This window comes from Pipra filicauda, unplaced genomic scaffold, assembly GCF_003945595.2.
Source record: "Pipra filicauda isolate LSUMZ 115617 unplaced genomic scaffold, ASM394559v2 scaffold36_size6622888_pilon, whole genome shotgun sequence".
In the NCBI taxonomy this organism is placed as follows: Eukaryota; Metazoa; Chordata; class Aves; order Passeriformes; family Pipridae; genus Pipra; species Pipra filicauda.
In genome coordinates, this window is record NW_024104498.1 from 1 (window position 1) to 18,812 (window position 18,812).

Consider the following 18,812-nt stretch of genomic DNA (forward strand, 5'->3'; position numbering starts at 1 on the left):
TTTATTATAAATTTTAAAAATCTCTGTAGAATAAATAAGGCAAATGAGTAATTTCTTGAACTTCCACGTTTTCTAATGTACTGGGATTTTTTTTCATTTTTTTTCTTCTTCCCTCTGTTTTAATGTTGTATTAAGGTGTATTTCTACATGTCTCATACTAAATGAGAACACATTAACTTAAGGCTGTAAATCCTTAGAAAATAAGAAATTGAAGTGAAATCTTAATGTCAGAAATGGAGAGATTGATCACACATTCCAAGCTACCCTGCTTCTACTTTTGCAAAGCTCCCGTCTTAAAAAATGCACCTGGCAGCATGTTGCAAGATAATTTTTTGCTATGTGGGTTACTAATGTTTTTTTACTTTTGTGCTATGATTTTATCAGTGTAAAGACATCTTGTAGAAACCAGCAATGCTTATTTCTCACTTCTGTATGTTTCTGCAAATCTTCAGAAAATTCCGAGTGTTATTACTGCCTTGAAGTGTTGTGGCTTTTGGACAATCCTAAATCATGAAGACCTTGAATTTTTCCGTTAGGCTTTGTAGTCCCTGGTGACATAGGTGAATGCTTGCCAGTCTTTCACTTTTTGATGAGGTATTTCCATTGTGCGTCATTGACATGGTGCCTCTACAACGATTCCTTCCGGGGAAGGAATAGTTGGTATTTTCCTGAAAGAGGAAGTTCATTTTATTTGGAAAGATGCATACAAAGTGTCAAAGTTAAGAAATTTCATTGCAGGTACCACAGCGTACGTATTGGAGGATATTGCTGGATTTTGTTTTTCCCTTTAGAGTACTTAGCCTTAGATTAATTTTTATTTTCTGCACACCTGAAAGTTAATTGGGGCCATTTGAATCCTACTGCCAGAAGTCAAGTGGCCCTTATTAAGCATGAGGAGCTCTTTAGACCTCCAGTAATGCTTACATAACATCCTGCCAGAATGGTCCTTTGCAACTACTCCTTTTACAGACATTACGAGCTTCCTTGAAAGTTTACTGGAACCAATGAACCTTTTAATTATTAATATTTAAAGTATTAGTGTACTTCAAGTTTAGAATGGAGTTCGTTGACGTCTGCTACACTGACAGGGGTAAGGGAATCATTTGGAATTGAATGGATATGGGAGAAAAAAGGTGACACACTGAAGCAGTCAACCTCTGAACCTGGTGGGTATTAGAGCAAATCTTCCTGTTCCACAGGAACACCCCTGTTGGAGCCAGAGGCTCTTTCACACCAGGAGGTTCCATAGTGCCTTGGTCTACTGAACATTCTTCTTCATGGTGGTGGGTGCAGGAACCTGCAGGTTCTGTAGGGGTGAAAGTAATAGCTTTTGCTAAGAGCATTTTCCAGTTTTCTTCCTTACCTTCTCTCTTAAATGTTCATACAGTTGTACAGTATAGTTTCACAATGCTACCACATTAATTTATACTCATTTATCAATATTTTTGCTCTGCCTTGAATTCCATATGCCAGGAAACAAGCTCTAAGATGTTAGAACAAATTTTTGGCTTTGTGTTTCAGAGGGCTAAATAAAGCAGACATAATGGTTCTTGCCTTCAATATCAGATTTAATTAGAATACAGGACCTCCAAAATGAAGATCAGTGTATACAGGTATAGTACTTGTTTCCCTGATGTTACAAATAAAAGTACAGATAGTTTAAAATATTAAAAATATAGATCTACATTGTTTCAAAGGCAATATTTAAAAATGTAATCCCATGGTTTTTGGATGAGCCTTCATTTCTAGGGACATAGGAACAGTACTGCTTTAGGGAGAGTCCAAATTAACAATAATAATGAAAGAAAGACAAAAGAAAACAACCTTCTGGTTTAGGACTCACTTTTCACTTTCTGTGGAGTGAGTGTCTTGCCAGTTCCCACTGTACGCTTGTATTTGGTTTTGGAGGGATTCCAGACTGAAGTCTGATATGCACCACTGCCCAAATGCATCTCACTCAGATGGCTGCATGACTGGTGATTGATAGAAAAACTGACTGCCTAAAAGGATGGAGGTGCTTTATGGTGCAGTTCAGAAGCCCTTTCTGGCCAGCAGTAGTAACAGAGTACTGACAGTCACTCCTCAGAAGAAAGAAAGAAAGACTAAATCCACTTTTCGTATATAATAAATGCTGCACAAAGAATTGAGTAGGGTGTGGGTTTCAGTTAGACACAGTGTGTTGACAAGTTTATTTTCATCCTTGCTTAGTAGCAAAATGCTAAATATATTCTTCTTTAGTTACATTAAAGTATGTTTCCTTTCAACTTTGTCCCTGGTTTGACATGTGTTTGTTTTATTTTTAGCACTTGAAAACCAGCACGGTAATATCCCTATAGGGTGCAGTGGAAGCACTGGAGTATAGCATGAGAAAATGAAATCAGATGCTTAATACTGAATTCTTGCAGGTGAAGAGGCAAAGATCTTGATACTGATTATGACCACAAAAAGTGAGTGGATTGACAGGGCAGAAGACTGTGAGATTTGATGGGGAAATCGCTCTTATTTGCTTGCTCAGAATGATCTTTTTTGAAAAGTATAGACTAGAGCTATGTGATGGAAGGCAGTACTTTCTTTGCTTTTGTGGGTGGTTGTCAAGTGTTTAGTGTTCATTGAACATGAAGTTTCTATGAATTTGTTATATTGCTTTATCCTTCCAAGCTTATCTTGGTGGTGTGGGGGGTGGAAAAAAATAGCAAAAACACTTCATATGAATTATTGATGAAAGAAATCTCAAATATGTGCAATTTATTCACCCAGGAAAACCCACACTTTTAATTACATTTTATTTCACGGGGATTTTTAGAGGGGTATCATATTACCCTAACTTTTTATCTTTATGTGAACCTGAAGTCTTTGAAAGACTATAAATTATTAGTGAGCATTAACGATTATGCATTTATTTGAATAAAAGGGGTTTTCTGCTTAAAAATAAACGAGAATAATGTGAGAACATGAGTTTAGTACATTTTATGCCATTTTAAAAATGGAAGCATTTACTGAAAATAATGTCTCTGAGGATGGACAGGAGATATTCAGTAAAATAAAGCATGGAGGTACAGGAATCAGCTGTATCAAATGAAACTGTTGCAAAGGCACTCATAGAGTTGGGAATCTTGTAGGATGTTGTGCTGGTTTTGGCTGGGATAGAACTAATTTTCTTCACAGTATCTAGTTTGGGGCTATGTTTTGGAGTTGTGCAGAAAACAGTGTTGTCAATAGAGGTGTTTTTGTTAGTGCTTACACTAACACTTAGTTTTGAGCAGTGCTTGCACAGAGCCAAGGCCTTTCGTGCCTCTGGGACTGCCATGGTGGAGAGGAGACTGTGGCTGCATGGGAAACTGGGAGGGGACACAACTGGGACAGGGGATCCCAACCAGCCACGGGGATATTCCCTACCATGGGACATCATGCTCAGCATGTAAAGAGGAGGAAAGAAGGAGGAAGGGGGGGATGTTTGGAGGGATATAATTTGTCTTCCCAGTTAACTGTTACTCCTGATGGAGCCCTGGTTTCCTGGAGATGGCCGAACACCTGCCTGTCCATGGGAGGTGGTTAACAAATTATTGTTTCACTTTGCTTATGCATGCAGCTTTTGCTTTCCCTGTTAAACTGTCTTTATCTCAACCCATGACTTTTCTTACTTTTACCCTTCTGATTCTCTCCCCTGTCCCAGGAGAGTGAGGTGATGGGGGACTGAGCAAGTGGCTGGGTGGTGCTTACTTGACAACTCAGCTCAAACCACGACAGATGCTGACCCAGAGCAGCATCTGCAAGTGCAGTAAGGGAACAACACAGAACTAGATTTGGAATTCTGGACACCAGTTGAGAAATCATGCAGTTAATGACCCCAAGCAGTCGATTAAAAAAGCCTATGTATTACTTCCCTCTGTTGCCTCTAGGTATGAAGAGAAAATGAAAGGACATCGTGGCCTTTTTTTGCCAAAAGCAACACTCAGGAATACAAACACATATAGGAAGCAAGTCTTTGATAATCTGTGAGAAAAATGAAATAAATTTATGAGAAGTGGAAGTAAAAAAGAAGATATATTCTTGTGAGGGGGTGTTTGGGAGTCTGATGCAGACAGTGAGCAGACCGTTTAGTTTCATTGATAAAGAAGAAATACCTCTCAGTCATGGGACATGCACTCATAATGCAGTTCCAGCTGTTTGAGGAGAAGAGATTAATGGTCCAGTTGAAGCTGACTCTCTGCAACAGCTAGATGTAAGAAACCTTGAACCAAGACAGTATGAGGAGCATAGAAAAAATTGTCTGTGGGAAGAGACTTAAGGAGAGATGTCCGGATTTCACTCCCAGTTCTCTTCTTCCACAGGAAATTTTTTCTCAGTTAGTTGCACTGAGTTTCCCCCTATTTCCCACTGTTTCAAAGTCCTTGAAGTAATTTCTTCAATTTTGGAAACGTACCTGTCCAATCACAACCAAAGAAGATGCCTTAATCCTTTGCGTGTGTTTTTTTTGTTTGGTTTGGTTTGGTTTGTTAGGGGGTTTGGGGTTCTTTTTGTGTTTTGTTTTGGGTTTTTTGTTTGTTTTGTTGTTTTTGTTTTGTTTGGTTTGGGTTTTTTGTGTGACTGGGAGAACTATACTTGTTGTGAACTGGGGCAAATTGCAACAAACTTATAGAGCTATTGAATTTTCTGAGCCTTATTTCTTTGTACTTATGGGACAAATCTGCACATTTGTTTGATTTTCTATCTCACTTGAATAGGCAAGCAAGACGTTCTCCGTGGTTCAGAGAGAATATCTACTCTTATAATTTGTAAACCAAGAGGGTAGGAAGTAAGAGGAAATGTCTTTTACATACATTGTAAATGTACATACGTTCTTCTCCCAGCTGCATTCTACCCGTGCATGATTTCCAAAGGCTGGCATTTCAGCTAGTAGGACTACCACCACTTTATGTGAATATATCCTCCTCCACCTCATTAGAATCTACCCTTCCCCACTACTTCATCTTTGTAGGATAGGTGTGCCAGCAGTGGTGCAGTCTTGTCTGGCACATCCGATGGGCCTGACTGCTGTCAAACTGATGGGAAAGAATGGAGTGCAGTCCGTTTCTCCAGTTTGCTTCAGTGCTGATTTTTTTCTTGGCTTTTGTTTGTTTGCTTATTTTTTCTGTGGGGGGAAATAACCCATTTGAACAAAAGAATTTTTCAAACCTTTTATTGTCAGATAGCCTTTGTGGTCCACAGTCCATTAAAATGTACTGAGCTGTCAGATCAGACCAATCTTTCCTTCAAGTAAAAGAATAATATGACAAAGAAAAGTCATCTTGTCAAGTGATGTCAGAAAACAATTTCTTATGGATTATAATTGACATTCCAAAAGAATACAACCTCATTTAAGGAAAATGAATGGTTTTAGAATACTACAGAAAAAGTTATTCCAGTAAAGGAAGTAAATTTTCTTTTTCCATCAGTTCACTTAAGATTTGATTTGGTTTAAAAATTGGTCTATAAGACTGTAAAGCTGGCCTCACTGAAACCAAATAGGTTTGATTTCAAAGCTCACATCTCATTGGTCCAAGGCTAGAAGAGAATTGTAACCTTTTTTTCTTATAGCAAGTTATTAACTTCTCCTTTAGCTTACTTCTATGCAAGTGTCTTATGTTATTGTGATCTTGACCTCTTAATTCTACATTTGGAGAAACCACTGTCCTGGTTACAGTAGCTCATATCTCTTCATATCTCTTTCAGTCTCTGAGTCATTTTCTGTTTTTAGATTTTACTTCTTTTTAGCTTATTGTTATGACTAAATCCTACTGACTTTCTTCCCACGGCTCTTTTGACATTTTGAATAAAGTGGGAAATAATGCATTCTTTTCTTATAGCATGTACCATGCCTTTGTCTTTTCACCCAAAACACAGTGAGAAAATACCTAGAAAGGGTTAAGAAGGAGATCTAAAAAGTGCTAGGGATGGGCTAAGTGGGAAGGAGCTGCTGCTGCAGCCTGTCTTTCCCTGGTGTATCACTGCCCGAAACGGTATCAGCTCTCAATTATTGATACAAAAATGTTTCCAGAGCACTGACTCTTCAGATAGTTTCAGCAATGCAACACTAACGGTAGGTGATTTCATTTTGCTACTTCTACTGCAGAATTCTTTTAAATCTGTTTCCATATTAGTGGGAGGTCCTGGTATGACTGAGTATTCTGCAGTATGTAATCTTGTCAGTTAAATCCATGATAAATAAACATTTTACGCTGTTATCGGTAATTTGTGTGCAGAAGAATTTGTTATATTATCCTGCCACGTGCTGCTTCAAAGGTTTTTTTTTTGTTAGGAGTTTTTGTTTGTGTAATTTTCCCCTATTGCTCTCTATTGCAGACTGTGTTAATTGAAATTCATTACCCTCAGTTTGAATGCTTATGCATTCTGTCCACCACATATATTTTGTAGTAAGTTCCTTTTCCAACATTCTTGCTCCTTTTCTTTGTTTTTATGCTCTTTCTCATCCACCCTTTAGCTTGCAGTTTATCTTTCCTTATAACAGAGAACTAGATTCAAGAGCATCTACTGAATGCATTAAATTGTAAAACATTAGTTAGAGAAAAGTATGCTTCTGGAGAACAGCATGAAACATTTTCCGTGGCAATACATGTTTATGTCACCTGCACAGTAATCCCTGTTTCTGAACATGTGAATCCTACATGAGCTATGAAATATGAAGTGCTGCCTCTAGACAGCAGAGCAGTTCTGCAAGTGATACTGGGAGCTTGTAATCTTTGTCAAGAAAGAGAGTAATTCAGAGGCAACTCAGTTAATTTGAGCTGTAATCTCAAGGTGAGATGAAGGTTTGATTGAAGTGGACTCTAGTTTTGACAGGGATGAGACCAAACGAGTCTGTGTCTTAATTATAGTTCTGAATTGTGTCATCAGCAGATCTGTCCTGGGACTGAAACATTATGATATAAAGTCCACAAAAGTCAATAGAAATATCTACGTTTACTTCACTGGGCCACAGAGAAAATCCTGTTATGCATGGCTTGAACTCATTTACACTATAGACTTGAGACAAATTTTGTACTACGTGTACATATCTTCAAGGTGATGGGACCGGGAAATTTCCTGGAGAAAGCTCTTTCTTCCTTTGAGCAATCAAAGGAGCATAAAAAACTGGGAAGAAGTTTCATATTTGTGTCTTGCATCAATAGCCAACTCTGAATCCCAGTTTATTCTCCTTTTCTTTCTATTTGGTATGTCAATTGTCCTCTCCTTCTTTCTTGTTTCTACTAACACTTCGCATTAGACTTTTTTCTGAAAGATTTATTGTCCTGCTTATTAGGTGTGTTGTAACTTTTCCATACCTTTGTATTTATAAAAGCCTTTGACTCAATTTGGTACATTTATTTTTTCCTTAATTGTGGTTATCAGGCAAATATACTACTCTCTGGCTACAAAAAAATTTTTCTATAGCATGAAGGGTATGGAATGTCTGAGAGAGTCAGAAGCACGAAGAATAAACTTTGTAATTTTCAGCCTAAGATAATATGATTTAAAAAAATAGTGTGTGGTTCAGTTCCCAGTCACGTTTTGGTTTGGGTGGCAGTGATGTACATTTTGATGACATAATAAGAAATTATTGTGTTTGTTTCTTTTGAATATTTGAAAACCAGTTAGCTTTGCAGCCAGCATGTATTTCAGGGTATAACTTTATGCCTTTTTGTTTGGTTAAGAATGTACCACTAAAAAATACAAGATTAAAGCAATGAAAAATAAAATGGAGCCCTGCTAAATGAATTTAATATCCCACTGCTCTAGCCTCTGACTGAGGACTTTTGTTTCAGAACATTTCTCAAGTTTAGCTCTTAAGCAACACAGAATCCTTTTTCTTTTTTTTTAGTTTAAAAGAAAAGGAAAACAAAAAAAAAAGCAATACACAAATGCCAGAGCAAATTGCTTTTAGGTGTTGGTTTTTGGGAGTTGACCAAGATGGATGAGGACAGGACTAACTGTGATATTGTTCCAAACTTGGAATTCTGCTTCTGCTATGATTAAAGCAGTGGAGGCAAATAGTCATGCTTAGGGCAGTTATCTCTTGGATTCTGGAGTTATTTTAAATGACATTAGAAGCCACGATGCGATTGTCAGTCTGGTCTCTGCAGCTCAGAGGCAATGTATGATTACTCAATAAATAAACTGTTGAATACTACAGGGTTTCATCAGTAATGCTGTACTTACCATTCAGAAGGTACATTATCCTGATCCTATGAGTTCAAATACATGCTGGAAAATTACTTTTCAGTAGGCTATTCTCATGCTTTGTTCTTTTAAGTAAAAACTAAAACTAGTGTGTGTGAAGTCTGATGCACTCTTCAGTTTTGTCTCTTCTTTTGGGTATTCAGTGTGTTCAATTTAGGGTCAATATTTAAGACATTATTTTTCTAGGCTTTGTGGCCACATGCTGTATTTTTCTACAGGTGAACAGTATATACAAAAATATTCCTATAGCAGGATACTGGAGTCTCATCTCTTTACTGATGAGGATAGTGACTCCATTTACATCCCCTACAATGGATAAAAACAGTGTGACACAGAGGGTTTGGAGCCAATCCAGTCTTTTAAAGGAATTGCTATAAGTTGGGTCAATTCTAGTTAGAGAAGCTTCTGAGGACTCACATCTGTTTGAAACTGCTGATGTTCTCCTGTTTTCATTTACAAAAATATTTTCAAATCAGTGGTACCCCACTGAGCCCCAAGTACTAAGCTGTGGGGAGGAAAGCATGTTTTTGTGAAATGTTTTGTAGCTGCTGGCATTTCTGGTTCATTTATCAGCTCTTTGCAAACTGTTACTAGCACTATTGGTTGCAGTAGTCTCAGTGATACTGTAGACCAACTGTGAATATTTCTGACTGTCACTTATTCTTTTCAGGGTAGAAGTATATGACATAGTCCTTAAAATGTTAGAGGTCTACCAACACTCATACAAGCACACGAGCGTTGCCAGTGGAGCTGAACAAATGGATTCATTGCTGGAAGTGTCGGGATAATGTGATAAAGAATTTGCTGATTGTGTAAGAGCACCTTTCTTGTACTTTTGTGGTCAAGAAGCCTTTGAGTAGATGTTTCTTGTAAGCGTAAGAAACTTTTTCTTTAACTTATTCAAAGGCTGATTTTTGTCTAACATTTGCACCTTGGGTGCTGAAACTGCAGGCTAATGTCTGCCAATTTGTATTTCAGGCTACTGTGGGAGTGTCTCCCTTGTTGCTAAACTGGAAAACATTGTTATGTTGCAGCGTGTGAATGAGGATGATGTCATCCTCAATCAGCATTGTTGTGGGCTGTATGATGACTGCAGTCCATGTCTAGAGATGCTAAAATGGATCTATGAATTGTAGGCCTATAAAATACAAGATGAAACAGGGCAGACCATGTAGGGCTAAGGTGTGGCTCTTGTGATACACAGAGATCTGTAGAAGTGAATTTAACCATATTTGTGTTCTTGTGTCCCCGAGCTTGATGCTGTTTTCACACTAAACCAATGCTGCCAGCTTGTCACAGAGGAGAGAAAATTGGATGTGTGAGGGGGAACTGTCTAAAGATATCTTTTTCTTTATTTTCTTTCTCCAGATCCTTAGTAAGTCTCTCCCCTAAGGTCTACTTATAATATAATAAATCACTGCAAACATATCAGCTTTATTAAAGGATTAGTGCTTTTTCTGTTATAACAGCAGAGTTGTCTCAGTATATGTAAAATGATAAATTGTTCTATCTTGTAGATCCCTAAGACCTCTAGCTCTTGCTAGAGAAATAAATCTTTTGAGAAGTGAATGATAAAGAAAGGAGTAGCATAATTCCAGCAGTGATTGGTGTGTGGTGTACAGAATTTAAAGCACACTGTGATAGCTATTGGTGTATGTTGACACACTGTAATGAAGAGCATGGATGGCACAGAGATGACGGAGCAGAGATGTTCCCACAGGTACCACAACTCAAATTCCTTCCTATCTGTCTCGTTTACCCTTTCCCCTCCCAAACCCACATCGTCACTCTCACATCTCAATATTTCTGTTCCGGTAATCATTCCTGCACATTGTCAGCTCTGTTCCTTCCAGCAGTGGCCTGGCTATCTCAGCACTAGAGCCTCGGCCCTTGGAGCGCGGTGGTCCCTCAGCCAGCACGGCTTCCTGCTCTGGGTCCTCAGGGCAAATCACACCGGGGGCTTGGGCTCTCTGCTTTAAAGGGAATGCTTCATTTGAGGGGACAGGGCTCCAGCTGTCCTGCTGCTCAGCCTGCAGAGCTAGTGTGGCCAGTGTGCTCTAATGCAGGGTGTGTTTCCAGGCTGAACATGCCTGGATCACACCAAATGAAGGTGGAATCGTTGTATAGAATGTAATATAAATATACACACAACCATCATATATAATAAATAAAATGTATAATGTATGTTATATATATATATTAAATGATTGTATATAATGATTCTATAATAAATAGAGATGGGTTTTCCATTCAACAGTGTTCAGTGGAACTTACTGTGATCAGGGGCTAGGAATACTTTATGTTCCAGAGTTGGTGAAATGCTGTCCTGCTGACAGATTTATGGTGTTATCCCCAATGAAGTGGGGAACAGTAGTACAAGACCCATGCGTTGTCTATGCTTTTTGCTGGCAGAGAGTACAATGTGAAAGCTGATATTTTTTTTAGCAGCAAGTGACAGAGGTATGTATTTTCTGAAATTCAGATTTTACTATATAAAAACATGGTTATGCTTGCTTGTTTGGACTATTTTGTCAATATTTTTCCTTGCCATTATGAATGCTAAATAATGTTTATTTAAAGTTCCCTGCACTTTATTTTTGAATTATTGATTTGTAAGTCATGCAAGTTCTTTTCTCTTGTCAATTAATATATTTTCTATGTTTTACTGAACAAGTAAAAGATTCAAGCCTTATCCTTTTACTGCAGTCTTCTAATTTGGTTTCACTTTCTTTGATGGCCCTCTTTCAATATTCAGAGCGTAAATATGAAACTCTATAGTACTCAATTTTCTAACAGTCTGAAATACATTATCCCATTAGAAAAGGCTTTTGAAGGGTGAGAATGAGCTAACAGTCACATTGTGGGCTCTGCTATGAAAGACAGTTTGGAGGTCATTTTTTAAACAGAAAATCAATCTTCAGCTTTGAAACATTTGACATTGATTTAAATTTGGCCAGTGATTTGAAGTTTCCTTTTGGGAAATGGATGAATGCAAAAAGAAGTAATATTACTCCAAGACAACACTGAAAAGAAAAAAAGTTGCTTCTATGCTCAATTCTGATCTCCGTATATTGTGAGTAGAAAATGATTAATGCCTGTGAAACTCAGATGTGAAACTTCTACCATCTTAACAGCTTCCAATACATTTCCTGTTTTCTGAATTGGGGAATCTATACTTATCATTTCATAGACCTTTTGTGATATGAAACAATGAAAAAATTCCATCCAAAGCTGTGAAGTGCAAAGTCAGGAAAAGCCCAAAGAACTAACGGTGCAGAGCTCCCGAGGCTCTGTGCTGCTGTGTGTGGCTGAGCCTCTGAGCTGGCTCTGAAGGGTCAGCTCCCGACAGGCTCCAGCCATTTGAGATAACACACCTTTTACATTCCCCAGCAAAAGACACAGGTTCACAACTGCGATGCACACTCTGCTTTGCATGGTGCTTGGAAGGTAGACTGGAAGGGTCAGGATAGTTTGTGCTTTCAGTATTACTAAATAGGTGGTGTTGAGTCATGTCTGATATATGTCCTGTGTTGCAGAAGACTAAGACTAATTCTAGGGCCTTTACTGACTGGGCTCTGGAATGGCTGCTGGGAGGTTAAACTCACACGAGATGTAGCCTGTGGGCTCAGAGGCAGAGTTACCATAGCTTGGCTCGGTTGGTTTGTTTGGTAGCTCAGGGAAAAGTTGGAAGTTTTAGAAATGCTGGCCATTCAGATAACCTAGTTCAGAGAATCATTCTACAGAACTGCATGATTCAAAAAAAGTTGTGTAAATCATGCTTGTTTGTATTCCTCTGTAGCTTGTAGTTGTCCATTTAGCAAACCAAGCGCCTGAGAACTCCATGCATTCACTGTATCTGAAAGAGTTCTTTCAGCATACATCTTTCAGTATACATCTCATCTCATTTCATGGTGAGAATGAAGGATGTTGGTATTAATAGATTTCATTTGACTTCAGAATATTTTGAACCAAACCCCTAATTATGTGCAATTTTAAGCCAGCTGACAGATAACCTTTTAAAAACAAGCTTGTAACTTTGACATATCAAGCCTCAAAATGAGGATTGGTTTTTTGCATTTAGAATTTCTCTGTAAGAGTGAGAACTTGCCACCAAATTGTTCTTTGAGCATGTAACAATAAATCTGGTTGCTATGCTTGCTTGTAGCAGGAACACTTCAACATACATTTTATCAGGACACATATTAAAAAAATCCTGAAAGTGTGTGAGACTTTTAATTGTGCAGCTTCATTACTGAAAATTGTTGTTGCCTTGCTGAGGCTGGTACTGAGAAAGGCATTTTTCTCTATCATAATTTTTGTTAATTTCTTAATCTCATTGTGGATCTGAATTTTATATGTTAATTCCAGATCAACAGTAGATTATAGTCTTGCATAATTGTAATAAATAGCAAACCCCTTGCTACAGTGTATCCAAACTTCCACATTCTAAGGGACTGAAAAACTTTATTATCTAGAATAGAGTGAAAAAAGCCAGAACTCAGATGTTTACTAGGTCAATGCTCTGAAGACTATTTTCACTTCTTTCTTTTTCATGTTTCTGTGAAATTTTTGTTATTTTGATTTTCCAGCTAATTGCAGAGTGGGGATTGCAGCACTGTGACGTTGTCTTTCCCACCTATGGTCACCTGCCAAGTTCTGTAACTGTGCCTTCAGTGCGTCTCCATTTCACAATGAAAGCTCCTTATGTCAGGAGCTTTGAGCATTTCTTTCCAGCCACTGCATTTCCAGCCACTTGTGACAGCACTGGGTAAATTGTACTAATGGGCTCAGAGGAAAGCAGTCTGCTGGTTTTAAAATCTATTGTAAAATATTCCACTGTTGATGAGTGATTATTTATCTGTACCCAAATATGCAGGGAATTAAAAAAAACCTCCTGGCAATCTATTTTTTGTAGTATTTCACCTAGGTAAATAGGAAGACACTTGAGCAATGTTAGTTGTCTTTGAGAGGTCTTGTCATATGTACCATGGCTTAAGGTCTGAAGTCATGTTTTCAGATCATGTATGTGAAGTTAAGCACATGCTTAGTCCATGGAGCCTTTTAAACTGGCCACCAGTAGTGTCACAATAGCTTAGAAGGAAGGAAGAAGTTCACATTAAAAACAGCGCATTGAATGACAGTGTTGTCTCTGTTTTGGAACATGGAGTATTGATAGTAGGTGATTGTACCATTCTTAATGCTTAAATCTATTAGACTAAATCCATTTTAAATGTGCAATCCAGTATCTTTTTGTTAGGGTACACAGTAGTAGTTTCATAGTTACTGGTATGATCCAAGTTAGGTTGAAGAATCTCATTGACTTCTTTGGAATAGATTCTCAAGTTGCACTCCTTTATTTTCAGTTTGAATTTTACTCTCCATTCTCTTTTTTGACCTGATTTAATTAACTTTTTTCGGCGATGCTTACTTTTTGGCAAAAACAAAACAAAACAAAAACCTGGGGTCTAATGGCCTGCAATTCCTATTTAGAGATGAAAAATCATCTTTTCAGCTCCCTACTGCATCAAGATGTAAAGAGAAGGAGCGTGAAAGGCAGAGGTTACTCGTGAGGAGTCTGGTGCAAATAACAGGAAATAAGAGGGGTTTGTTAAAAAATACTTGTAGATAATGGAGGAATTTTTTCCAGGCAATTTCCTAACTTATGTTTCCTTACACTTTGTGTAACAGCACAAAATACTCTTAGTTTTTAATTTTCTGTAATATGTTACAACTTGTTATCAAGGAAACAGGGATCATTCCGTTAACTATGAAACCACTTCTTCCCACTGTCCTGTGCTCTTTACTGAGGCACCTTTGTATCTTGCTCAGACTGTTCCCTTAGATGGACTCAGGCATCTGCTTTGGTCTCTGTGTGCAACATTTCCCTCCCCAACAGGAGTATCCTGTTTCTCCTGTCCCTGGAGGGGATCCTTTTTAATTTTCTTTTTTCTTTTTTTTCTTCTGTCACTTTCTAGGACGGGATTGTGTGCAATGTATCTCTCCTCCTGGCACTCTCACACCTTTGCCAGGCAGCTGTAAAGATAACATCTCATCTTTTTTTTCCCTGTAGAGCACTTTTAGTCAAAGTGGTTGTTTATATAAGAATGTGCTAACCTGAGGAAGATGCATTCGTTTCTTCTTCACAAATCTTTCTCCATTTATAGATTAACCATTTTTGTTCAGCTACCCTTGAATCTGTGTGGTTGAGCAACAAACCTTCACCAATTTATGTGTATCAGGATTTCAGCAGAGAAATGGGATATGCAGCAGGAACTGCAATCCTTTTCTCTCTGAGTGTGAATTCAGAGATTTCTGACAGCTGACTTGCTCCATAAGTCCCAGTTTGAAAATAGAACACTTTCTTCTATATTATTAAAAGCAATCTCTTAGAAACAAGCCTTTCAGGTAGACTACTAGTGAGATATGCCTCTACATTGCTGTAGCTGAAAACGGGTTATGGGTTGTGCTTATTTTATAAGTAAAAACTTGTCACAGCTGTAAGAACTGACTCAGAATTCGATGTAATCCTAACCTGACAGTGCTGCTGCTCTTACTGTGCATGATGCAGGTGAGTCCTGCTCTGAGCTGTGCCTTGTAACTGCCAATTCCATCAGGTGGCAGAGGCTCCCCACAGAGTGTGTGCTCCAAGTCTTTTCCTTCAGCTGTGCTCTGACCTAGGAGTAGGGCTGGACAATAATAACAAATCAAGGTGTTACCCAAGAAAAGGTGCCTGGGGAGGACCTGGGTCAGAGGACAAAGTAACTCTGGAGTGATTTCTGCTGTATAGAATTCAAAAAGAGAGTGAGAAAGATGTGTAGGAGCTTGTGGCTGCCAGGGCCTGTGCCCTGCAATGTTGCATGGCAGTGCTCTGTCAGAGTGGGCCCCTGTCCTTCCAGCTCTCCCCCCTCAGCAGCAGCCCTTCATCTCCTGCTCTCAGAGATGTCCTCCTCTCTTCCAAGTGACCCGTTCCTCCAGTTAGAGAACTGCTCATCTAAAGGGGAGTTTGAGGAACAGTTGCAGTTTACCTGGAAAGATTGCAGCTTCCTCAGAAGGCTGGTATTAGGTTTTCTTGCTGCAGAATTGGAATTTCCCACTACTGTGCTGCTGGGGACATAGAAAGCGTGGAGGTCTAAACAGGGACAAGTCTGCTGCTCCCATGGCTTAGTGTGCGATTCCCAGGTAGTGCTTTGGGTAGTGTATCCCCCCAGATGGGGTGCAGTGTCTCTCATCTGTCACTTGACATGGTGGGAAGAAAAGCTGAAACTGTCCCATTTCATTGGACTTGTGTTTGCCCTTTGGAAAGGGACAAAGAGAAGGACTGTATCCTATGTAAATATTTTTGAAAACTACTGATTTAGAACTGCTGGTGTTCTGGTATTCGGTTAAATGGTTGTTTGGAGATGGGCTACTGAAGAGAAGTGAAGCAGTTGTAAAACAATTTTGAATTATTATATGAAAGTTTAAGGCAGAATACAGTTTAACTTTATTAGTATGGGACAGTGCTTGTGAAAAGTGAAAATCCTAGAGTAAGGTTTAATACAGAGTACAGTCCCATTGCTTCGTTTTCCATATGACTGAACTACAAATTGTCCATAGAATACTCTAAAGCTGACCATAAATCTTTACTTTCAGCTCATGTATGTGCTAAAAAGTTGACTGGTTGAAAGTCACAGACCCTGAGTGTTGGTACATTCTATTTATATCCTAGAGAGTATTCTTCTTAAAAGAATAGAATAGTTTCTATGTAAAGAAATGCAGTAATTCAACAATGTGGTGCAGTTCAGAGCCTTCAGAATACAGTGTGTTATAGTAACCTTAGGCAGATAGTTTTCTTTGACTGTGAGCTGAATGAAAGCTCTATGAGGTGCTTGCTTTTTATTAGCACATCATAGCTTGTTAATCATGGTGCATTAGTAAAGGGCTGGTGTTTCTCACAGTGAAATGTTAGTCCTCCTAGCATTCTTCCAAATTTGTTTAAAGTTTTTAGTCAGTACAGCAAAGAAAGAACTGGCAGGCATTTGAGTCCGTGCATGGGAGTCCTTAATTGGCTAACAGACGTACTTCAGTATTATTCCCAGGAACTCAACGTGTCCTGTACTCTGATGGTATTCTTAGCTTGAGAGACAGATAACATGCAATATCCAGTGACTCACTGTGCCCAGCACTGCCTTTCCTTCACAGTGGTTTTAAGGAGGATGAATGCTTTGCTTTCCCATCTCTGTGTCTAATTTTAGTATGCCAGCAGGCTGGAGGACTTTCAGGCCACCTTCTTGGATAATGTCATCCAAAACATTAAAACTTCAAAATGGCTGGGTGTTACTGCTGTGCTGTCTGACATTGTATCTGTGTATAAAACATCCCCTGTTCTTACTTTGTGGGTAAATGCACATGGTCCACTAAGTGGACATGAGGGATATTTGGTCATCTTGTTACAAAGCAGATTTTGGCTCCTGGTACATTTCTGGCAGTCATAATAGAACTGTAATCTGTTCTTTTTATCCTTTTGTGTTAATGGACTGCCAAGGGTAAATGTCTGTCTTGAAAGGAAGTAAGATCTTACAGCTCAAAATATCTGGTTTTATGTTTTCTTACCAAGTGTGTGACTTGTCCAGAACATACTTGCATCTCTTCTCTCTCTGTCATGTGTATACACACACAGACAGGCACAAATTAAAAATGAAGATTTATAAGTAATGTTTTGGTAATTTTGTTAATGCACATCTTATCCAATATTATGACCAATCATAAGTCATGGCTGAATTTGACTTTCCTGTAATTTTCTGCTATTTATAGCAGAAGAAATTCCTTGTGCTCTTTTAAATAAGTTTTGCAATCACTAAAAGCAGCAATAATCTAAAGCTAGTGTAAGGAACTTAGGCTACACGTATAAATGCAGAAAAGAAATGAAAGCATTGAAAAATCAGTGACATATTGTATATGTATTGAACACTCGTAGATTTTTTTGAGGCAGCCTGCCAAAGACAGTGTTTGTTTCCTTGCAGACTTTGGTATAACAGCGCTGCATGCCCGAAGTCATGTAGCAGTGTGTTTAGAAGTGCTTTATTCCTGAGTTTTTCCTGATATTTCAACCCATTCATTGAGCTTTGTGGAGATAGAAATTGGCAGTATTGATTGAATTCAGTGTTACTTATTTGCATGTCCAAAATCTCCCATACCCAAATGAAAATCGGAAGATAAGGTAATATAATTTCATTTTGAAAATTAATATGCAAATGATTTTTCCCAGAAAGAAAACAATTCAATTGTAATTAACAAAGTTTTGTATGTACAATAACTTGATCAATCTTTCAAAATAAGCAACTCTTTATACTTGTTATTAAAAGTGTTTCCATATTTAGTTTTCTGCTGTTTATTTTTTCAGGATTTCTCTATAACAAAGTCTCTCTTACATTTTTTTAACGCAGATATCTATCCATTCCAGAACTAATTTTTGCTACAACCAGAGACTGAAATGGCATGACTGGAGTTTTAAGTAATTTGAGTTTGACAGTTTCACCATTTTCTAAGAACTTGGAGCAGAATTTGAACTCTACGTCTGCACTGTCCTAGGTTATAATGCCGTCCTTTTCTAATGAGGGAGGTATGACAGTCTTGAATTTTTAATATAACCTATTAATTATTCAGTATAGTTGTACCTCTAAATTGTGATGAAGTACATTTTTTTTTTAGTTTTAGTTCATTTGTGTATGTTATTTGAGATATAAAAATGTTGATAGTTGCAACATTATTTTTCAAAGATAACCGTGGAACCGATCCTCTGACTTTGAGTTCAGAACTACCCTATCAAGGCACAACTAAAAGAAAAGTCAGAAAGAAGAAGAACAATGGAGCCATCACTGCAAACATCGCTGGCACAAAATATGAAATTGGTAGGAAGCTACATATTTTGTTTTCATCCTAATAGCCATTGATGTGAGCGAATGACTAAGTAATGGAGTGAATTAACAGACTTTGCATCAAGCTGACAGTGAGACATTTCCAAAGGAGTGTATTTTGTAAGAAACCTGGAGTTTTCTTGTAACATTGAATTCATAGCTTTGAGCACTGTGCATCTGTTAATCCCCATTTGTTACTCAGGGAAGGGCCCTGAAAGGTAAAAACTTAAGTAATCAAGAAGGCTGGGGAAGAGCCCTCTATATATGTGTTATATATGTGTTTGGAAGTCTCCTTAAAGCCTTGAAACATGAACAGTGTAAATTAAAATACTCTAATTATAACACAGAGGCTTTTCAATAAAATCTGCTAATGTTTTGTATTTTCATGCTTGGTGCTAAAATCTTGTTTCCTACAATCAGAGTTATGTATGGCACATAATCAGTCTTTTTTCTTTTTTTCTTTTTCTTTTTTTTTTTTTAATTAAAATAATGCATGCATTTGCTTTGGAAACTACTGCAGCTGGACTAAGGAGGCATTCTTGTCCCTGTCTGCACTGACACTTATAGGCATCACTGTTTTAAAATTAACTTATGTCATAACCATGATTAAGTCTGACTGCTGTACGAGTGGACTTTTGCCAGATGCCTGGGGAATACGCTGAGGCTTTTTTCAGTTCCCATAGTGGTTGTGCTCTGACT

The 18,812-nt window shown here is 38.1% G+C and overlaps 1 protein-coding gene across 5 annotated transcripts in view; it reads left to right on the forward strand.

Moving 5' to 3' along the window:
• Window positions 1-2,355: 2,355 nt before the first annotated feature.
• The window catches only part of TTLL7 (tubulin tyrosine ligase like 7), a 59,218-nt gene continuing 42,761 nt past the window's right edge, over window positions 2,356-18,812 (forward strand). For 3 of the 5 annotated variants that reach the window (XM_039384698.1, XM_039384697.1, XM_039384701.1), the window contains exons 1-3: window positions 2,356-2,447; window positions 17,643-17,818; window positions 17,976-18,107. In XM_039384698.1, the coding sequence (XP_039240632.1) occupies window positions 17,794-17,818; window positions 17,976-18,107 (157 nt within the window). In that variant the 5' untranslated portion in view covers window positions 2,356-2,447; window positions 17,643-17,793. Of the gene's footprint in view, window positions 2,448-6,064; window positions 6,080-17,642; window positions 17,819-17,975; window positions 18,108-18,812 lie in introns of those variants that run through there. The other 2 variants (XM_039384700.1, XM_027728102.2) reach the window with 2 other exon arrangements.